Consider the following 24,354-nt stretch of genomic DNA (forward strand, 5'->3'; position numbering starts at 1 on the left):
TAAAAGCGAATGTAAATAATATTAAAAATAGTTTCACAGAAACGATTTTTTACATATTTTATCAAAAGATTTTTCTTATATTTTTAACAGCTGGACAAGTGTTGTCAAGTGCAATTTTCCACTTAATTAGATTTGTATTTACGTTAAAATGCTGAAAAACTGAAACTAAATATTTAATCAACATTTCAGAACAACATCAACCATTTCTGATATTTCAAAATTTTGTATTTCTTTTTTTTCATTTCGATGAAAAGAAAATTATTTAAAGATGTGATGCACGATTGTCAAATCTTACAATGTTGGCAGAAAAATCTCTAATACTGGTGTGAACTTAAAATGTTTGTATTGCAACGTTGCTAGAAAAAACAATGTCAGTATATTGTAAAACAATAATAATGTCAGACATCTGACAATCATGTAAAAGGTTGACATTACCAGCTATTTGGCGGACAATTCTCATTGTCAGATGTGTGAATGGTTCAATTGTGAGATAAATGTTTTCTATTTGCAACACTGTACATTAAAAGAATATATGTATCGAAAATAAGATCTGAAAACTTTTGTCATACGACAATCTTACAACAGTTTTTACTGACAATATTTGTTGGCAGATACATTTATTGTCTGGCAAAGAAATTATAAAGATTTCTTAGAATTCTCCGAATTGATAATTTACCTATTGCTGACAATATATCATTGTCAGTACATTGTCTTCACTTTGTCAGATCTGACAACCGTGTATACATAACCTAATAAGTTGTTTCAGTACTTTTAATTCATTTCACTGAACTTCTTAAAAGTGTTTTAGAATCATGACAATATTCCCCAATATTAATTCCTAAAATTATAGTGACATCACTAGTTACAAGTTTGCTATTGAAAAAAGTGGGTTCTCGTATTACTTACTAGATTTAGTTTTTCTTTTACAAAAAATTCTAAACTTGTCACTAAGTCCTATTTATTTTTATTGCAGTTATAATTAAGTTTTGCATAAATGCAGCTATTTTTTACCAACATTTTGCTATGAGTGTTTTCTTTGCCTAACAAACTCATCAAGTACTCTCTCACACTGATTCTCTTCTTTCTTTTTTATTATAATGCTTTTTTATTCATATTTAAATTACATTTTTATATGTTTATTGAAGCTTTATTGCTGTTGTTGTTGGTATTGGTAATTTCTCATTTTGAGTCATGCAAGCGCAATCCTGTTTCTAACAAACTTCTTTTTTGTTTCTAAACAGTAAAAAGAGTAAACGCAAAAAAAGTAAAAAACTGCATTAAACAACTTTTAATAAAACAAACAAAATCGAGAAAAAAAAACAGTAGCAACAACAACAAAAAACAAATCAAGTTTTTTGTTTTGCTACCACCTCAAACAGAAACTAAATACTGCTGCTGCAGCAGCAATATCATTCATCGTTTTCAATAAAAACTAACCAACCCCCTTCTCTTATTATTTAGCAAAAAGGGGAAAAAACACTTCTCTTTAGTTATTACACCAACAACAACACAACAACAACAACAACTAAAGCCGCATGCAAAGTGTATGAATAATATAAAAATATGGTTGTTGTATTTTTACATTTAGCAAACGAGTAATAATCACACTCATGATGATGATGATTAGGATGAGAGCAACAGCAACAACGAATACAATTATTACTCAATCCTTAATAAAACGAGTACAAACTCGTGTAAAGACATAAAACAAGTTTTTTCTAACATTTGTTGGTAAAATTATTAGTGTTGTGTGTGTGTGTGTGTGTATAAAAGTGTATGCTGCATGTGAGTTTTTTGTGTTGTGCATGTGTAAGAAAAAAACTGCAATGCTGCAGTTTACAACCACCATGCTGCTCAAGCTTACAATTTGAGAGTTGTAATGAATTAGATTTTTGTAAAATATGACCATATTGCTGCACATTTTCATATTATTAATTATTTGTTGGTTTTTTGATTTATTAACTTGAACAGGGTGCAGTTTTCTTACCCCTAAATGAGAAATTCTTATTAGAATTAAAGTGAAAGAGAATTTATAATGCAGTTGTTAAAAAAACATATTTTTTCCTGTTTTGAAATAAAGAAATCTTAGGAAATTTCATGTTTTTGTTATTATTCCTGTAACTTAAAAAGAAGAGGTTTAATTAATACCAAATATTTAGTAAAATTTAATAAAAAAATCTTCAAAAATCCTTAAATATTTCTTAACATTTTCTTTTCTCTTACAGAAATGTTTGTTTAATCTAAACAACAACGTGATTTCATGCAATAATTGACAGAGTTTTTTTTTGGATTTTACAATAAAAATGTCAAGGCAGGAAATGCAGCAACAGCAGACAGCATTAGCAACAACGACAACATTAAGCAGCAGCAATAATAATAATGCAGCAATTTCAAAGGGTCAACAAATCTCCTTCAATCACCAAGAGAAAACCCTAAAAGTTGTAATGTGAAAATTAAATAAATTGAAAACATGAAACATTTTTGGCATAAAAATTAAACAAAATTCATAACAAAAGTTTCAAATATATAAAAAAAAAATTTCAACAAAAAATTTTAATAAATAATTGGCTTAAAACAAAAATTTAAAATAAATCTTAAAAATAAAAGCAAAATAAAGAAAAAAGTTTGGCTAAAATAAAAAAAAAAAAAAATTAAAACATTTTTGGGCAATACTAATAAAATCAATTATTATTTTTTATTTTGATAAAAATAAAAGTGTAAAAAGTTGTAAAAATTTAACAAAAACAAACAATTTTTGGCAAAAATCTTCTTCTAAATAAATATTAAAAAAAATGTATAAATTTATTTAAACAAAAAAGAAAATTATGTAAAAAAGTAATAAATATTTTAATAATTCTTAAAAATATAACAAATATATTACTTATTATATATAACTATTAAAATAAATTAATCAATTACATTACCCCTTATATATAAACAAAAAATATTTAAAATTTTTGTATAAATTTATGTAACTTTTCAACTAAACGCATTTAATACAAAAAAAAAAAAAACACACACAACAAAAGCTACAACAAGTGTAAATTTTCTTTTTGTAAAATTTCAATTACCTAAAGTATAACACAAAATCTAAAACAACAACAACAACTTTTCACAAAAATTGGGACCTATTTTCAAAATTATTGGTTTGGACTCACAACAAGCAAACTTTTCCAGCTTTAAAAGTTAGAAAGTTTGTGCAAAAATTTCGTTTCGATCGTAAATATTAAAAAATAAAGTAAATAAAATATTAAATTAAAAAAAAAACTTTTTAATATAAAATATTGAAAAATAAAAATTAAAACAATTAAAATTATTCTATTGTGAAAAGTGAAAAAACAACTTTAAAAGGACAACTACAACAAAAACAACAAAATTTCAACAAGGAACAAACAACACTTCAATATAATTTTGCATTTGATAAAAATAAGGTGAGTTTTAAATTTTGTATAAAAAAATATATAAATATATTTAAATAATTAAGGCAATAATTATTTCTAATAATTTATTTTATTTAAAGATCTAGAAATATTTAGTTTTAGGCATTTTTATTTTTTTTATACATTTTTAAAAATTAAATAACTTTTCTTTCAAAAAAAGGTCTTATCACTCAACTTTTAATATAATGTAGAAATAGGCATCGATTTTTATAAAATATATATCATTTAATTTGTAATATATTACGCTTGCTGATAACATAATTTTCTTTAAATTCTATAAAATTTTAGATTTTTAGGAATTTTTTTAAATAAAAAAATTTCAAATTTTGTGTTACTGCCAAAATGAGTTAACTTTATATAATAATGTATAAAATTAATAATTCTAAATCGATTTCAATATTATATAGCAGATTTTGTTTGTTACATCATTAGCTTAGGGACTTTAGAATAAGTTTTGCATTTTCTTAGTTTTTGGATTTTTAACAAAATTTTAAAATTAGAAAATTTTTGAAATGGTTTTTTTTTTAACAAAATAATCTTTTCCCCTTTTAATTGTGTATAAAATTAATAATTTTGCTTTGATTTTTATAAGAGAGGTCTTAAATGATATCTAACAGTTTTAGCTTTAAGTTTATTAAAATATTTTATCATTTTGTTAATTTTTAGATTTTTGACAAATTTTTAAAAATCAAAAATTTAGTAACTTTTTCATTACGATCAAATGAGTTACTATTATTTAATTGTTAATAAAATTATTATTTGTTTAACAATTTTAATAGATTATATTTGTTTTAATTTAAATAATATTTAAGTTTTGTGTGTTTATCGATTTTTTAGGAATTTTTTAAAAATTTAAAATTTTAAAATTTTTTGGTAAAATTTTTTTTTTGGTAAATTTTTTAATTTTTTTCAGAATTTGTTAAAATGTCTTAGAATTAGAGTTAGTGTTAGTTTAAAGTTAATTTAGCATAGAATATGTTTTATTGAAATTTCTTATAACGAAATTGCTTAAAGTATTCTCTAGTTATGCCAAAAACTTTTTAAGTTTCTATATGAAATAAAGTAAATTTTTTTTTAAAATTTATTTGGAAATTATTTTCTTTAATGTTTAAATATTATTTTTATTACCTAAGTAAATTTTTTTTTTAATAGAATCATTACATTTTATAATTTCCTTTAACAATAATAACAAATATAAAATGAAAATAATTTAGAAAAAAGAAATTTCAAAACATTTACTGCATATTAATGTTAATTATAATAAAATAATAATAGTAAAAAAAACTATATGAATAAAATGTAATTTAAATGCATTAAATTTCACAAATATAGTCAGGTCAACGCACAAGTACATTTTCCCTACAAATACCAGACTTCCGAATTTAAAAAAAAAATCAACCCCAATAATGCACAAGTATGTAACTTTTTTAAATGAATAAATAAAAAAAAACTTAACTGCATAAATTAAATAAACATAAAATAATAACTTTTCTTTGTAGGTTTAATATTTTAGTAGATTTCTAAATTATTATTACTACAACTAAAATAATAGACTAAGTTTGAGCGGTTTAACAAAAGTTGCGTATTTTTTTTTTCTACATAAAAGTGCGTTTAAATGAATGAAGTTTTTAGTTTTTTTTTTCATTTCTTTCATTTTACTATCTACATCTAAATTTCGTTTTTTTTATTATTATTATTGTAATTATTGCCACATACAGTCAGTCACAAGTACAAGTTAAGTGTAAATATACTGTATTGTGCGTAACGCATAGATACTTTGCTTACTTACTGCACACACATACATACAAACATACATTTAAACAAATGTTCATATGTAAGTATGTAACAGAGTGTATATGTTTGTTGTTAATTTTTGTATGAATGACGTTATGTTGTACTGTATATACATACATATGTATATTTGTTGTAAATGAGCTCATTGCGTTGTTGTGACCTACTTTTTTCCTATTTTTTTAGATTGGTTTCACACACATACTACATTTCTTTCGGGTTTTGTTTTTGTAGCTCTCTAACAAAATACGCACTTTATTAAATGCAGCTAGCGTTAGCCAAACACGCACATTACAATATTTTGTGATGTTTAAAACGCATGTTTGCTTGTCAGTCTGTCTCACCGTACGTCCGTCCGTCCGTCAGTCTGATAGTCTTTCATTATTGTCGAGAGTGTAGCGAAGAAACCCTCCCCTCTTCTTTATTATAAAATTTAATTTTGTTGTTCCGTCATACATGGCAAACAATGAGAAATTGTATGTACAATAGATCTGCTTGCAAACATTTCAAAATTACATAAATAAAAGCTTTAGTTACAATACCCTATACTAGGCGTTAGTAAAAGGTAGAGTCATGTATTATTTTAGACTAAAAATCATATGAATTCTTTCAAAACATTACTTTTGATAAAATCTTTAGAATTTTTTTTAACAAAATTTAAAAAAAAATTTACAAACAATGAACAATTTTTCAAGAATTTTAGGAAAATTTTGAAAATTTTTAAAATAATCCGTTATGCAGATAAAATTGATTTGAAAATCGTTTAATACAAATTGTTGTAATAATAAAACAAAAATCATTAAATTCAAGTTATTTTCATGTTATAATTGACAAAGATTCATTAATACAATGAAACGTTAGCATTACATTGACGAAGTTAAACCAAGAATACAATTTTATAAAAATAATGACAACTTTTCATACATGATTTTCTCTAACTCCCACTGGAGCATAGGACGCCATCGATTCTTTAGCAATTTAAGTTTGAGATCATGTGGGTCCTCTAGTTTGGTGCAAGGTTTGCTATATTTTCATATTATAAAAATGACAAAGATTTATTGATATATAATGAAACGCTGTCATTATATTGACGAAATTAAAACATTAATAAAATTTCATCAAAACAATGACAACATTTCATTACATATATGATTTCCTTTAACTCAAACTGGAACATTGGTCACCAGCGATTGGTTAGCAATTTGAGTTGGAGGTGTTGTGGGTCCCTCCGATTGGTGATAGTTGAGCTATATTTTCATGTTATAAATGACAAACATTCATTGATATAATGAAACTTTGTCATTATGTTAACGAAATTAAAACATTAATAAAATTTTATCAATATAATGACATCGTTTCATTATATATATATGATTTCCTCTAACTCCCACTGGAGCATAGGTCGCTAGCGATTCTTTAGCAATTTGAGATAGAGGTGATGTGAGTCCTTATTTTGCTGAGACGTCCCTAAGTCCATTCAGTATACATGGCTGGGCGCCTTCTAACTCTAGCTAAGTTGAGGAGAATGCATCAATGCCTTTGCCCGGATAAAACTTGGTCATAACGCCATCATTCAGCGGTTGTTGCCTACTTTCTTTAAACGTCCGTAAGATTATTTAGGATACACGGCTGGGCGCCTTCTTACTCTAGTTAGCTTAAAGAGTATGCATCAAAGTCATTGCCCGAGTAATACTTGGTCATAGAACAGAAGCAGTTAGCTGCTTGGACTTTCAACAGAGTTATCGTCTTGGCCACTTTTAAGTAAGTGTTAATCAAAAAGCTTTCAACCTTTGTAAAGAGCACCATACCCCTAAACGTTTCATTATATCAATGAATCTTTGTCAATAATAATATGAAATTTTCATTAATTTAAAGATTTTGTTTTAATATTACAACAACTTGTAAACAGATTTCTATTAAGAAATTTTTATATATAATTTCATTATATATACGAAAAATTTCATTAATGCAATAACAACGATTTTAAGAACTTTTTCATTAATATAATGCAGAAAAACGTAGCTATTATGCAGGTGTTTTTTATTAAATAATCAAAATTATAGTTTTCTTAAAATTATTTCCTTCATTTACTAAACTTAATAGCGATTTCTTCATTTATGATTTCGCCATTTTTTTCTATTTAACTATTACATTAACTAAAGCTACGCAATTTTGTTCATTTAGCTTAACACACAATTAAGAAATTCTCACAAATCTACATTCACACACCAGCAGGCCCCCATTATTGGGGTGTGGTTTAATCGTTTGTAACTTAACATGAGAAACTTTTTCTGCTGCATTTAACTAAACAAAAAAAAACTATGCAAATATTTAACACTTTCAAAACTTAACAAAAAAATGAAAAATAAAGTAAATAATAGATATAACCATTTTAACACATTTAAATAAAAACCGGGTATTGAAAATTTGAAAAACATTTAAATTTGTTAAAACTACTTTTATATAAAAGTTTTACTTTTCTGCTATAAACCTACATACATGCATATGTATGTACATAAAAATAGGAAATGCGTATTTTTTACATTTACAAAAATTGTTTGTTTTTTTTTTACAAAACAAGCTTTTGTGAAGTTGTTTTAGATTTTGTATCTAAAGAAATTCATTTACACAAAAATATAAAGATTTACCTAGACAGACGGACGTAATTACAACATTGTTAACGTATTGTGGTTTCCGTTTTTAACGATTTCCCGAGACGCTTGCTTGTCTTTAACATTTGTTGTTTTAAGTCTTTGTCTTTGAATTTTTTACATCTTTTAAGTTCTTGGAAATTGTCTTGTACTAGAAAAATAATCTACATGATCTTATTATATGAAGTACATTTTTTCTAAATGAAATTTAGAACGTAATTTAATTACTCATTTCAGGCTTTGTTCTCCAGTAAATTGAAAAGTTATCTAAGTGATCTGTAGCGATCACCACTACATCTTTGATTTTTATTATACCCTTCACCTTCGTGAGAAGGGTATATATAAGTTTGTCATTCCGTTTGTAATTTCTATAATATAATTTTCCGACCCTATAAAGTATATATATTCTGGATCCTTATAGGTAGCGGAGATGATTATGCCATGTCCGTCTGTCTGTCCGTCTGTCTGTCTGTCTGTCTGTCTGTCTGTCTGTCTGTATGTTTGTTGAAATCAGTTTTTAGAAGACCCCAGATATCTGCGAGATCCGAATCTTCCATAATTCTATCAGACATACGACCGGCAAGAACGCTATTTAAAATCAGCAAAATCGGTCCATAAATAACGGAGATATGAGCAAAAAACCGAGGGACTTTTTGGTACTTTTTCGTTCTTCAAAAGGTACTTTTACAATGTATGGCCAGGATTAAGTGAGGACCCATTAAAGGGTACTTTTTGGTACTTTTTCATTCTTCAAAAGGTACTTTTTGAAATTTCTATAATATTGAACCTAGAAACATGTTATTAAGTTCGTATATCCCGGATTAAGTGAGAACCAGTAAAAGGGGACTTCTTGGTACTTTTTCGTTCTTCAAAAGGTACTTTTTACAATTTCTACAATATTGAACCTAGGAACATGTAATTAAGTTTGTATGGCCCGGATTAACTGAGGACCCATAGATGGGGACTTTTTGGTACTTTTTCGTTCTTCAAAAGGTACAAAAGGCTTTAAACACATCATGGTGAAGGGTATATAAGATTCGGCACAGCCGAATATAGAACTCTTACTTGTTTAACTTTCAATCTTGAAATGTTTTCAAAAAAATTACCACAACTTGAAAGCGATTTGATTGAATATCTATCAAACAATCAATCTCTAAATCTCTAAATCTTCGATGTGCAATAACCCGAGTTATACTTTACCAAAGAATGTCAACTCAACGACATTCTTTGCAAAAATTAAAATTTTGTAAAATTGTGTCATTTTAAAAAAATTCGAAAAAAATCTAAAATTAAGAAATAGTTGAAAGGTCACAAAGCCAGTAACTGGCAAATAATATAAAAATAAATATCTTTAAAACTGACAAGTAAATGTTGGCTTTTGACACAAATAAATGAATGTAACTCATTGCAGCTAAAATGGAAATTTGAAATTTTTTATAAATTTTTGAAAATTCCTAAAAAATTAAAAAAAGTTCAGAATAAAAAAGAACTTATACAGTTTAAACATCAATAAGTAGCAAACAAAATTAAATATATTTTATTAAAATCCATGAAAAAATTTTAATCTCTTTAGGGATTAAAAGAGAGTAATCGCCATGCAGAAAAAGCAAAATTTTCAATTTTTTTTTTTGAATTTTAAAAATTCATAACAAATCGAAAACGTATGGAAATAAAATGAAAATTTTAGAGCTTAAAGCTTTAAGTGTAGCAAATTTAATGAAATATTATTTATTTTAATTAATGTCATAATATTGTTGTTATCACTATTAAAATGATTTAAACTTATATTGACAAAAAAATAAAATGAAAAAAATTTTCATTTTTAAAAATTCACAAAAAATCTAATTCGATGTGGAATGCAATAAAATTTCTGTAGCTTAAAGTTAAATAGGTTGTTAATTTTATAAAATATATTTTATTTCAATCGATAAACAAATATTGAGTTAGAACACATTTAAGCGATGCTAACTCCTTTAAGCTTATAGGCAAATTTAAAAAATTTTGTAATTTTAAAAATTCATAAAAAATTGTAAACAAGCGTAAATTTAAATACAATTCCTTAAGCTTAAAGCTAAAGGTCTTCACAATTTCATAAATTTCATAAAAAATCCATAAGTTAAATATGGTTTTATTAACAATTTAATGATTTTAATTCATTTTAGCAGAAATTAAATTTTTAAAATTTGTTTGATATATAAAAATTTCTAAAAAATTGAAAATGATTTCGAATAAGTTTCCAAACTCATAGCATAAAGTTTAATATAGTGTGAATAAAATAAAATATATTTCTTGGAAATCCACTAAGAAATATAGGTTTTATAGGCATTTAAGTGATTATGTCCCATTTTAACATGCAAATTTTCAACAAAAGTTCATAATGCCAAACACCTGCTATATAGCTAAACATAAATCACTTACATTTTCTAAAATGACATTTTAAAGAGCTAATTTTTTGTTTAACTAAAATTGTGTAATAAACTATATTTAACATAATTTTATAAAAATCAAAAATTCTAGTCATATTTTGATTTTCATAATCATATTTATTAAAACAATATAATTACAACTAAACGCACTAGAAAAAGCTTTTTTTTTTCTTACAAAATAATGAACATTTTCAATGACGTACGCGGAAGTTTAAAAAAAATTAAATTTACAAAATATCATTAACAAAAAACCCAACAAATCTAAATTCAAACCTACAGCAACATTATTTTGTTAAACATATAAATAAACAAATAAATATATTTAAAATGTTATAAGTTTTTGTTGTAACAAATTACCCAAATGGCCCTCAGGCCCTAGAAAAAGAAGCAACAACACAAATAGAATCTGTACTCAAAAGTACACACAAACACAAACGCATTTTAGAAATAGAAAAAACTATATAAATTTATTGGTTGGTTGGTTTACGTGGTAGTTCACTACACGCGAACTGTCAAGTAGAGTCAAAGAGACCCCGTTTTGACCGGACCACTCCACTCGTCAGATGTTGAATTTGTAGTATTAGATCCAGCCCGTAGCTGTGAGAAATCTGAGGATATCATTAAGCCTAAAGACAGATATCTCGCCAAGGTTAGATATGAAGTAATTGCCAAGGAAGCGGTTTCTCTTTACGGCCAGAGCAGGGCATTCACAGAGGAGATGGAAGACCGTTTCTTCCTTTTCCCTGTCTTTGCAACTGCGACAGTGATCATTGAAAGGGAGCCCAAGCCGACTTGCGTGTCTGCCTATTACCCAGTGTCCTGTTATTACTGCTATCAGCCTCGATATGTCCCGTCTACTTCGATTTATAAGGTGTCTTGTGCGTTTCTCATTGAAGGAGGGCCACAATAACTTGGCCCCTTTACATGTGTCTAGGTTATTCCATCTATTTTCAGCTTTTTGAAGAAAGAATCTGAGGATATTGCTCTTGATATAACTTAACGGAGTTGCTACTGGAACGGCGTCGGAGATATCAAGAGCAGATCCCGTTCTTGCAAGCTCATCTGCCTGTTCATTACCGTAGTAGTCCCTATGCGCAGGGACCCAAACAAGGGTAATGTCAGACAGCCGACCTAGCATTGACAGATCCTTCTTGCATTGTCTGACTAATAAGGAAGTAGTAGTATAAGAGTTTAGTGAGAGAAGTGCCGCTTGACTATCGACAAAGATTCCTATGTTGCCGCGAATATTGAGGTCATGTAACACCCTACAGGCTGACATTATCGCAAAAATTTCAGCCTGAAAGACACTACAGTTGTTGGGAAGACGATGGGATATACTTACCCCAGCTTCTTCACAAAAGACACCAGAACCAACGCCGCAGTTCATTTTAGAACCATCTGTAAAGATTCTGGTGGTATATTCGCTCGGTAGATTACCTCTACACCACTCGCTCCTGGAAGGAACTCTGACTTTGAAGACTCTATCAAAGTCCGTGTGTGGGGTAATATAGTCGGATGGTTGGTTCAAGATTGGAGGTAGCAAGCTTAAAATCTTAGCGTGTCCATATGTTCTTGATATCCAACTTCCGGATGAGTTAAGTCTTACTGCGCTACAAGCAGATATGGTCATTATGTGCAGATCTATGGGTAGGATATGCAATATAGTGTTCAGAGCTTCTGAAGGACTAGTTCTTATGGCACCTGTTATCCCAATGCATGCTGATCTCTGAACTTTGTATAGTTGATCCGCAACAAACTTCTTCTTAGTTGAAGTCCACCATACAAGAGATCCGTATGTAAGAATAGGACGTACTATGGCTGTGTACATCCATTTAACTATGTTGGGACTAAGTCCCCATTTCATTCCAAACATCTTACGACAGGTATAGTAGGCGACCGTTGCCTTCTTGACTCTGTGCTGGATGTTGAGTTTCCATGATAATTTGGAGTCTAGAATAGTTCCTAGATATTTGGCATTGTTTGATAAGGGGATTTCGCGGTTTTTTAACCGTGGCAGGTTGAAGCTTGGAATCTTGGTCTTTGTTGTGAATAGTACCAGTTCTGTCTTACTTGGATTTACTCCTAGACCACTGTCTGTGGCCCAATTACTGAGTAGCACCAGAGCACCAGACATAATATCGCTAATCACGTCTGGGAACATTCCTGATACCAGTATCACAACGTCGTCCGCATAGGCAACGACCTTTATCCCTCTGTTGTCCAGTTCCTTAAGAATCGTATTAACAACGATAAGCCAAAGTAGTGGAGAGATTACACCGCCCTGAGGTGTGCCTCGTTCAACTCGTTTGGACTTAACGCTGTTACCAAGACTTGCAGTAATAATTCTAGATTTCAACATAGTTACCAACCAGTTGCTGATATATTCTTCAACATCCAGATTAGCGAGAGCTTGTTGAATTGCAGAAGTATTTACGTTATTGAAGGCACCTTCTATGTCTAAGAAGGCTCCCATAGTGTATTGTTTGAATTCGAGGGATCTTTCTATAACTCTTACAACCTCATGTAGAGCTGTCTCAGTAGATCGTCCTTTAAGGTAGGCATGTTGACTGGTTGAAAGCCGTGATGAGCTCTCTAGCCGTTGCCTAATATGTGAGTCGATGAGTCTTTCCAGCGTTTTGAGTTGAAAAGATGAAAGACTAATTGGACGAAAGTCCTTCGCATTTTCATGACTCCTTTTGCCAGCTTTGGGAATAAAAACGACCTTAACCTTTCTCCAGTTTACCGGAACATGGTTGAGAGAGAGGCTGAGCGTGTATATTCTATGAAGCCAGGGGATGATATATTCTTTTGCACTTTGTAACATCTTTGGCAAAATGCCATCAGGCCCTGGTGATTTGAAAGGGGAAAAACTATCAATCGCCCATGAGATTCTATCATAAGAGATGATATTTTCATTGATTCCCGTTAGAGTCCTACTGTCAGTGAAGATTTCCTTGACAGCATCTTTGCAGCCAGGGAAGTGAGTATTCAGTAGGATGTCAAGAGATTCTGCCGAGGATTCTGACCAAGTGTCGTCCTTCCTCTTAATATAGGTTGGATTAGATTGGCTTTTAGCAAGAATTTTGCTAAGTCTAGCAGAATCCTTTGTGTTATCTATAGATTCGCAGAAACTTCTCCATGAGGTTCTTTTTGCGAGTGCTATAGCTTTCTTATAAACTTTTAGTTTGTCGCGGTATGGCTGCCACGATTTATTGTTGTAGCATGTGTTAAAGGCCCTACGTGTTTCCTTACGTAGCTTAGATAGTTCCGAATTCCACCATGGAGGGAAGCTTTTCTTTGCCTTTGTGATTGGACAGGAGACTTCGAAAGCCTTACCTAAGACTTTGCTAAAGTGTTCTTCTATCTTTTCAAGCCCAGTGATTGAATCATCAACCACTGGAGTTTTCTTGAGCTTATGTCTAAGGATCCCTTTATATTTGAACCAATCGGTTCTTCTTGGGTTCCTATAGACCATTTTTTCCGTCGAGTTTTGTAATATAATATCGAAGAGGATCCAATTGTGATCTGAAAAAGATTTTTCATTGGATACCCTCCACCTATCAACTGATATTAAGATCTGTCGCTAATGAGTGTAATGTCCAGTACTTCCTCCCACCCATTATAATTATCCGTACTTGGAAAAATGAAAGTAGGTTTGTTGCCAGAGTTACATATGTTTAGGTTGTTAGTATTAATGAAATTGAAGATTGACTCACCCCTTTCATTAGTTCGCGCTGCTACCCCAGATTGTATGCCTTGCATTGGCATCACAGCCTAGGATTATGTCGTCAGATGTCTCAATTACGGCCAGGAGATCGCTCACTTCGTCTGGTGGTGCTGTCTTCTCGTGTGCCATATAGCTTGAGGCAATCATGAAGCTTCTGTTGTGCGGTAGCTCGACCTTTGCGACTGTTAGGTCTTCTGAGCTAAGCTGTGTACAAAGAAAAATGTTAATCGATTTTTTAGCAATTAGACATGATCGTGGCCTACCATTACTTCTTGCATATAGTATGTTGTATGTAGATGCTGGGAACCCTTTAACTTCTGAGTCCGTGACCCAGGGTTCTTGAACCAGGCAAATGTCCAGGTTTTCCTCGGCTAGGAGAACCCGTAGATTGTCTGAAGCACACTTTGAGTGCTTCAGATTAATTTGCACTATCTTTAGTGCCATTGTCAGGTTTAATAGGTGGCTCGGAGAGTTTCATGCCAGTGAGCAGAGAGTTGGCAGCTTCCATCTCATCCGTCTCTTCACTCCCCGATTTTGTCGGCCGGAACACCTTTACTTTGGCGCCCCTCACCCCAAGAACAGCCTAAAGCCCACCTTCTCCAGCTCAACGGAGCCAGCTTCTGTGATGGCGAGAATTAGACATGTGTGCCCTTCGCCTTGTTCTGTGCGGATGATAGCCCAGTCATTCATGTGTATGTTGGGATTCTGCCGTTTGAGGCATTCCAACATCTTGGGTGCTTCGGCGCTCATCTTTGGTAACCAAACTCTTGCACGAGGTCTCATTGGAATTTCCTCAGCAGGGATTAGTTTAAGGCTTAAACCTACCCATGCATCTCTAATCTTAGTGATGCATTTGTTGAGGAACCCCTTTGAGAATTCGTCCAGGCATTTGATCACCCTGTATCCCCGGTGAATCTCACTGGAGTCAAAACGGGGTACCTTGTCGTCTTTGTTAGTGAGCAAGTGTTCCATAACGAGCTCAGTTAATTTAGACTCAATGGCACCCCATTCTGTTACTACAGGGTTGATGGCCCCATCTTTTTCAGTAACCAGAGCCATTAGGAGGTGGTCCTTCACCACTTCGTTAAATGGTCTTCTGGCAGTTGTCGTGATGGCTACAGGTCCCGGAGTGGTTTTGCCTTCTATTACCTTCCTCCTTTTTGGCGATTTACCATCCTCAACCTGTGAGCGGTTTCGCTTGGACCTTTCGGTTTCAGCAGCCATTTTGGATGTGCTGGGTGCGGTCTCCAAAAACTTTTGGTACTCATCCACCACAGCTTGATATTTGACGCGATCATCTTCATCGCGTTCATGAGGTGTACCATTAGCAGCATTCTTGGCAATCTTGTCGAGAATGAAAACAGCCTTGGTATATCTAGCTTTGAGGATGTCTTTCTGACTTTTTCTTTTTGGCCTTTTTTTCCTCGAATTGTCGCCAGCCTTGTCGTCGGATTGAGGAGTATTTGTCGGGCTTTTTGAGGGTAGGAGAGTGCTATGTCTTTCATTCCCACTACCTGAAGGACTCACTACCGTCTCTTGACTAGAGGCGAGAAGTTCGTCCTCGGATGAGGATCCAATCTCATCCTTTCTTCGTTGTTTTTGTTTTTGTTTTTTTTCTGTGTCAGTTTCCATATGTTGGTCCCACGAGTAGGCACGTAAGGGAAGAGACGATCCATGCAGTGACGGCGTACATGGACTAGACTAGGATTTACAACCGGCCCGTGTCGTGGCACCGGAGGGGAGCTGTTAGCGACTAATCTTCTTTAACCACTGATTAGCCATTCAGATTCTCGGCACTGCTACCAACCACCTTAACCTTACAAGTGGGGGATGGGGATGGGGAGGAGACGGGATTGTTTATAGGAAAATTGGGAATTGAGGATAGGAGGGATAACCTTTGGTCATGAAGGCTTTTGAGTTCAGTGTCTTCCAAATACAAAGGGCTTATGCCGAGTGTATTTGCAATGCAAAAGAACCACAGCCAACACTAAAGCCACCACATCGCGGCAAGATTGTTATCCAGGTGGTGGATATAAATTTATTACAAAATATTGTATTTTTTCAAAAAAAATAATCAAAAATTCATTTATATTTCTTGAGTATCAGAAAATATTTTGAAAAAAAAAGCTCTTTTTTACAAAACGCTTAACAGATCACAAGTTTTAAAGTAAAACAAAATGATCAAAAATCAAACAAGAGAATAGTTTGTATGGCAACACAAATATATAAAATAAATATAAATAAATACAATTTTTAGTACAAAATTGAGCAACAACATCATCATCATTATCATGATTATGATCATCAGTTGAAATAGGCCCATTTTATACACTTTTAAAGTGCAAAAGAATACGCACGCAAAACGCACTGAAAAAAAGCTTTTTTATGTATTTCTGAATTCCCTTTACTTTTATACTCTTTATAAATTCATAATTTTTTGTTGTTGTTACATTATTGACGACTGGCTGACAGACAGACAGCCTACACAAAATACTAACTAGTTGGTAGGCATAGTTTTTTTTCTAGTTGGTTTAATAAAGTTTTGTTATCTGCAAAGCATGTGTCCAAAAATTATTGTTTAGATGACTTTTAGTCAATTTGTCTGTCTCCCCCCCCCCCTCTGCTTCTATCTTTAGGTCTATTTCTAGTTTATGCTTTTTTATTTTAACTTTATACAAGGCAAAAAATTTGAAATGATTATTTGAGTACGTGTAAGTGTGTGTGTGTGTATGTGTGCAAATGATTTAACAATAGTGCGTATTATAGTTGTGAGCATTTGTTTAGCTGCTGTTTATTAAAAAAAATTAAAACTTTTAACAAAATTTCTGAACCGATTTACCTTAAGGTTAAATTAGGTTGATAGGAGCTTGTTATACTTAAACAAATCCAATGAAATTTTCCTGTAGATCCGCGCCTGCGGTGTCTCTTCTGTTGTCATCGGCTGCAGCACCGAACTTACTCCGAATTATAGACTTTACCGTGCATTCATTTTTACTCACACTTTTCGCGAATCGGGGTTTAAATCACAGCCACTATGTGAATCCCAAAAGGAACCTGAAACAACTAAACAGCCAGAACATAGTCTTGCGGGCAACTGGCCACCAAGTAGTATCATATTATTTGGTTTTTTTAGACCCCATGTCAAATCATTGCAAGGACTAGACGAGGAGTAAAATGACATCACCTGTTTATAGTCCTGGCAGACTATAAGTGCTGGTAGCACCTCCCGGCATTACAATAACACCAAGATGGGGTCATTTATAAAGGTTACATGCCCTCTGGGGAAAGGAATGCCTTATAGTGTCAAATGTCCAATTTTGTGTAGCTGTGAACGTTATTCTGTTTGTTCACTCGGAATACTCGCACTTGCTTATTTTGAGGAGCTTTCTTGTCCTACTTTCATTAGGTACTGGTAGTACCTCTTTTCCCAGGAATTGCAATAACACCAAGATAAGGTCATTCCTGAAGATAAGATGCCCCCGGGGGAGGAATGCCTTATAGATGCTAAGAAAGTGCTGTTAGCACCTCCTTTCCCCGGCATTACAATAACACCAAGATGGGGTCATTTATGAATGTAACATGCCTGGTAGCACCTCTTTTCCCCGGAATTGCAATAACACCAAGATAAGGTCATTCCTGAAGATAACATGCCCCCGAGGGAGGAATGCCTTATAGTGGCAAAGAAAGTGCTGTGTAGTTCCACATGTCCAATTTTGTGTAGATGTGAGCGTTATTCTGTGTATTCACTCAGAATACTTACACTTTCTCATTTTGAGGAGATTTCTCCTCCTTCTCTCATTAGGATCACTCCGTGTAATCTTTTTGATTCTAGCCACCTTTTCCGGATGCATTGACTGTTTGTCTAACTGCTAGATATTAAAAATGTTTCTTTTCTTCAAAATTCAACTGCCCCTAAACATATGCCCCTTAGGGTTCATCAGTCACTCAGTCATATTTATGCGTTATATACATTTTTTTAGCTATATGCGTTCATAAGTGTTAAAAATACATAATTTTATTTTTCTCGGTGCGTGTAAATAAATCTACAAGTAATAATCATAAAAAATAAATTCAGCCCAAACTAAAAAAAATATTGCTTCATCAAAATTCAAACATTTAACAAAAAAAAATCGTATGTATGTATGGTTGTATGTATATTTTTTCTATTTAACAAATATTTCAAGTGTGAATGTTTATACAACAACCTTGCAGTAAATTTATTGCTTCTTTTTAACAAAAAAAAAAGCGAAAACTATCAGAAAAAAGCTTTTTTCTGTTCGTAAAAAAGATTGACTGCGTTGGTGCGTATACGCACTATAGTGCGTGAGTGTGTGTGTGTGTGTATAAGTGTGTGCGAGTAGTTTAAATTGAAGCTTTTTTTCGTCTTCCTCATTCTTTTTATTTATATTTTCAATAAAGTTGTTGTTGTTGCTGCTGTTGTGGTGCTTTAAAGAGTACAACACATTTTTAATTATGTTGTGCGAGCTCAAGGTTTTTTTCTATTCATTTTTGTTGTTGTTGATTTTTTTCATAAAAATATGCCTATTGTTGTTGTTGATGTTGGTTGTTGTAGTTGCTGTCACTAACACTGCTAAATGTTGTTACTGTTGCTGCCTGTCTGCTATTTTAAATTGTAGTTGTTGTTTCTATGTTATCAACTAATGCTGCTGCTGTGTTAACTGTTGTTGTTATTGTTTACGCACTTTTTGTTCGGTTCCGCATTTATGGCTGCCAAAAATGAGTGCGTGTGAGTGCGTATGTTTGTTCTTATTTTTCTAGCTTTTTTTTGTTTGTTAAAGCAGCAGCGCACTATTTAGTTTGTTTTCATATTGTATTCTTTGCCTCCTCTGCCCCCGTTGCCCTAATTAGCTTTAAGTTTTCTACGCCCTGCTTCTCTCCACTTATTTTATTACAATAACCCACCGAGAGCCCTCATTTATTTTTTCAGTTTTATTTCACCAATTTAACATGTTGTTGTAGTAGACCTTGGATTTTATTTTTTGTTTGCGAGTTTTTGTAGTTTTTTTCTATGTATAAATTGTTGTTGTATGCGTTGAAAAAAGTGCGTTTGCTGTTGTTGTCCCATTTGTATGCGTATGCGTGTTTGTCTCGTTACTATTTTGATTAAACTTTTCGTCTATATACAAGTTATTTTTTCGGCTATTTTGTGGTCTGACATAAGCTAATTTTTTTTCATTTCATTCGCAATAAATTGTGCGTTAAGTTTTTGTTTGAAGTCATACATACATTTTTTTGTGTTCTTTTATGTTGTTGTTATTTTTTGCAGTGTAAAATATTAGATTTTTTTCAAATTTATAAAAGAAATATGTTTTTGATCTTCCTAGAAAATGGTAAGCTAAGTTATAAATATCTTAAATTAAATCACAATGTGACAGATGTATTTGCTACAAATGGTTGCGTCCCATATTTTAGTTAAAATCGACAGCGATTTTTCAGATTTTTTTTAACTATAAACATATATCAACCGATAAGTACTTATGTTGCTTATAAAATAAGCACTATTTCATTCAGATCAATTTCAAAATTGCTGCATATTCATGATTATAAAAATACAATAAATTTGCAAAAAAATTAAAATTTCAATAATTTTTTAATTTTTATAAATTCATAAAAATTCTAAAACCTCAAATAAAAAAGTTTCTTTTTCTATAATATAAAGCTAAACATGTTACAAAGAAAATAAGATATATATGTATTTTTAAAATTCATTTATAAATCAAAATTTTATTCACATTTATGTCATTATATCTCGTATTGATAGAAATTCAAAATTGAAAAATTTATAATTTTTACAAAATTCGTAAAAAATCTTTAACGTTATTAAATGAGTTTATATTCTGACAAACTAAAGGTAAACATGTTGCTAATAAAAAGATACATGTTTCATTAAAATCGATTAATAAATTTAGATTTTTTTTCACAATTAATAAAAATAACTCATTTTCACAGTCAAAAAAATTTAAAAAATTTTTAATTTTTCTAAAATTCATAAAAAATCAAAAATAATACAAAATAAGTTTATTTCTTTTGCAACATGAACCTAAAGATGTTAAAAATAAAATAGTTTTTTTTTTTGTTAAAATCGATTTAAAAACTTTAATTTGACAGAATATTAATAATCAAAAATTTAAAATTTTTAAAAATTCATAAAAAATCAAAAACGTTGCCAAATAGGTTTATATTATAAGATCCTAAAGCTAAACATGTTGCTAACAAAAGGAAACATGTTTCATTAAAATCGATTAATAACTTTAGATTTTATTCACAATTAAAAAATAACTAATTTTCACAGCCAAAAAAAAAAAATTGAAAAATTTTTAATTTTTCTAAAATTCATAAAAATCGAAAGCAATATAAAATGAGTTTACTTCTTCTGAAACATGAATCTATAATTGTCGTAAATAAAACTAGATTTTTTTGGTTCAAATCGATTTAAAAATTTAAATTTTATTTACTTATAAGTAATTTTGTCTCATTTTGACAGAAATTCAAAATTAAAAATATTTTAGATTTTTAAAAATTCCTAAAAAACTAAAAATGTTGGCAAGTGAGTTTTATATTCGTGAACACTAAAGCTAAACATGTTGCAAATAAAATAAACCATATTTCATTAAAATAGATACAGAAATAATGATTATATTTACATTTAAGTAATCATACATTTACAATTAAAAAATTTCAAAAATAGCTCATTTTATGTGTGGTATATTAAGCAAAATAATATGTAAAATTATACATTTAAACCACACATGAAATTTGCCGTAATAAAATTACAAATCTAGACTTTTACATTATGACTTTTCTTACAATTACCTCCAAATTAAATGAGAAAAAAATCACTGTCAATCTAAAAAGTGCATTTGAAATTAATTACAAAATAATTAACCACTTCCGTTTCACATAAAGTGCTGTTGTATAGGCCCATACTAACGACAAGAAGCTCTAAACAGACAGAAAAACAAACAAACAATCACGGAAGTAAAAGGGAAAAACGAAAAATTACATTGAAGAACTGGTATGAGAATCTTAACATTTAATTAGCCTTCTTTTAGTAAACCTTCTTTTTCATCACATAACAAAACATGTACTTAAATTAAAATAGAATTACAACAGCTCTTTTTTATCGTATTAGTTTAATTTCCCAAAATTTATGTCGTTTTAGACCTTTTTTTTGGGGGGAATTTGTCAAATAATATGTGAAACAGACAGAAAACATGAAATTTATTGTGTAACGACAACAGCATTAAACTGAAATCATTATCAAAACAATGCAGTTTGAAAAGCAGCCAAATTACAAGCCAACTCATAGTCACAGCCATAGGAAGCTAAACAGTCAGCCACTTCATTACAAGTCAAATCATTTCAAGTGCACTCGAAGGAAACAAAAACAAAGAAAGAAAAAACTCAATAATAATAATAAAAAACAGCAGAAAAATAATAAGAAATTGTTTTTGGTAACAAAGTAGAAGGTAGCTAAAAACCATAAAGAAATATATAACAAGAAGGGATAAAACAATATTTAACCAGCAACAAATACTGCAGCAATGTGCATGTTAAAATGGGGAAAAAAGATATTAGGCACTTACTGCCAAACACACACACACACACACACTTGCTACATCATATACATATTCATGCAACAAAGCATACACGATACGCATGATGGCAAATTGTACCGTTATATTTGTACTCGATTTTTCTTTTTCATTTAACCATTTCCAGCGGATGAATACAAAATTAACGCTAAAATGTCTACCAGCATATGCTGCAAGCTTTCCCATTCCCTCTCTCTCTTTCGCTCTTAGTGAATGTAGCCATTAATGAATTTAAAATTTCGATAAGGATTCTCAATTTCTTTTCCCGCGAGAGGAGATTTTTCAAAAAATTTCACCGATTTTTTTACTTTATCTGATTTTAAATAGAAAACTTCTCGAAAGCATGTCTGACAGAACTATTGAAGGTTTGGATCCCAAAGATATCTGGGGTCTTCAGATAATTGATTTCAACAGACATGCAGACAAACAGACGGACAGACAATAGATAGATAGAGAGATAGATAGATAGATAGATAGATAGATAGATAGATAGATAGATAGATAGAAAAAAAGAAAGATAGATAGATAGATAGATAGATAGATAGATAGATAGATAGATAGATAGATAGATGGATAGATAGATAGAAAAAAGAAAGATAGATAGATAGATAGATAGATAGATAGATAGATAGATAGATAGATAGATAGATAGATAGATAGATAGATAGATAGATAGATAGATAGATAGATAGATAGATAGATAGATAGATAGATATATAGATAGATAGATAGATAGACTGATAGACAGATAGATAGACTGATAGACAGATAGATAGACTGATAGACAGACAGAATGGCAGATATGATTTTACTGACTCCGCTGTCTAAATGGATCCATAATTAAATCACATGATGAATTCGAACTTCGTTCAACCGGTTACGTCTCTAGATCATGTTTCCGACTTAACAGAGGCCATACCATCTGTGTGGTTGTTTTTGCACCTCGGACGTTAAGAAACGGGGCAGCAATGGTCAAAGATTAGATAGCTCAACTGGACCGAAAACTTCATATACGTAAACCGTCATCAGCGTGCAAAAAGCACAATGTGGCGGTAGTGAGTCGTCCCAGAAGCTCACCCAATGATTGAAAATGACCACCGTGAAATAATACCAACTCACCAGGTTTTCACGTAAAGCACTTTGAAACTCATACCCCTTCCACGTCCTTCATTGGTATACAAAACAGAAAAAATATAAAATTTTTATAGCGCAGATTTTAACTTCGATTAGGATAGCGAAGCACCCAGGGTAAGACAGTAAATTGATAAAAATTGCTCCCCCTTTAGTCGGCTTTTTTTTCCAAAATAAAAACCCTACTTTCCAACTCTCTTTTTTTCCTCTTTTTTTTGGACAATTTTTCCTCTTTTTTTTTGGACAATTTTTCTACTTGCAACAACAAAAAATTTCAACCTGAGTTCACTTAATAAAGTAAACTCCCCCATCTCCCCCGCAACACAATTCGTTACTGCTGCTGTTGTTGTATGTGTGTTCTGATGCATTTGTAATTAAAGTGTAGTGAGCGAAGAGCAAGCAACACAGCCAGCGAACAAGCAAATGATTCAGTGGAAATTGTGGTAAATTTGGTTGCAAAAACTCCTTCAAAATGTCGTCTAAAAAGCTGGCAAGTGAAAATTTTGTTTTATTTGAAATTTCTTTACGTTAGGATTTTTACAAGTTGAGTGCACTTCAAAGTAACAATTCAATTTCATGGTTTAAAAATGGCTATAAAGTTTTTTTATTATTTTTAATTTTTACTTCAGCTTCGCTGCCTTTATGTTTAAAAAAAAATTATAATTATTAAAGATTTTAAAAAAATCTTCATATGCAACTTGCTTTTGTTTTTAAAATTGTTGCTTTGTGTGATGTAAATTAAACATTTTTTTCTAACTGGGTTACATTACATCGCGAGAATGTGCATTAGAAATTTCATTTCATTTGGTTCAACGATGCATGTTAATTTTACCGCTACCTCCTCATTATGGTTTTTGTTAGGGTTTGGGGAAACTCCCTTAGAGTTGTTGTTTAAGAAATGCAGTTTAAATAGCATGAGAAGTTTTATTTTATTAAACCTTATATAACATGTAACTCTTTTTAAATTTAAATATATATCACTTATTATGTTTGTATTTTAATTAATCTTTTCTTTAGAAACTAATGTTAATGTTTCTGTTTGTTTTTCTTTCCAGGTAATTACTCATTTGTTACAATAATCACAATGACATTTCATTTGTAAGTACTTATTTTAAATTAAAATTTTATATATTTTTTAATGGCCGTTTCTGGTTAAAATCAAGCAATTGCAAACCTTGACAAAGCACTACTATCAACCCTTAAGACCTTTTGTGCAGCCCTAGTCAAAAGACTAGTCTATAGACTTGTCTAAAGGCTACTATATAGTCAAAACTATTGTCTAGTGTATAGTCAAAACTATTGTCTAGTGTATAGTCAAAACTATTGTCTAGTGTATAGTCAAAACTATTGTCTAGTGTATAGTCAAAACTGTAGTCTAATCTAAAGTCCAGTCTATAGTTTAGTTTATAGTCTAGTCTAGAGTCTTGTCTATAGTCTAGTCTATAGTCTAGTATATAGTCTAGACTATAGTCTAGTCTATAGTCTAGTCTATAGTCTAGTCTATAGTCTAGTCTATAGTCTAGTCTACAGTATAGTCTATAGTCTAGTCTATAGTCTAGTCTATAGTCTAGT

General features: G+C 31.0%; 2 protein-coding genes across 3 annotated transcripts in view; one reads left to right on the forward strand and one right to left on the reverse strand.

The window, feature by feature from the left end:
- Window positions 1–3,019: 3,019 nt before the first annotated feature.
- The window catches only part of LOC111674660 (zinc finger protein chinmo), a 90,306-nt gene continuing 68,971 nt past the window's right edge, over window positions 3,020–24,354 (forward strand). Inside the window, exon 1 of the mRNA XM_046945281.1 lies at window positions 3,020–3,431. The gene's annotated coding sequence lies outside the window, so the exon portion shown is untranslated. The remainder of the gene's footprint in view (window positions 3,432–24,354) is intronic.
- LOC124418577 lies at window positions 14,046–16,051 on the reverse strand. 2 transcript variants are annotated; one of them, XM_046945283.1, is made up of 2 exons: window positions 14,305–16,051; window positions 14,046–14,239 (listed from the first exon to the last, which is right to left on the reverse strand). In XM_046945283.1, the coding sequence occupies exon 1, from the start codon at window positions 15,665–15,667 to the stop codon at window positions 14,603–14,605; it is 1,065 nt and encodes a 354-aa protein (XP_046801239.1). In that variant the 5' UTR covers window positions 15,668–16,051; the 3' UTR covers window positions 14,046–14,239; window positions 14,305–14,602. The 2 variants fall into 2 exon arrangements, with proteins under 2 accessions (XP_046801239.1, XP_046801238.1); XM_046945282.1 differs by having other exon boundaries at window positions 14,299–16,051.

The sequence above is a fragment of the Lucilia cuprina genome, chromosome 2, assembly GCF_022045245.1.
Source record: "Lucilia cuprina isolate Lc7/37 chromosome 2, ASM2204524v1, whole genome shotgun sequence".
NCBI classification, from domain to species: Eukaryota; Metazoa; Arthropoda; class Insecta; order Diptera; family Calliphoridae; genus Lucilia; species Lucilia cuprina.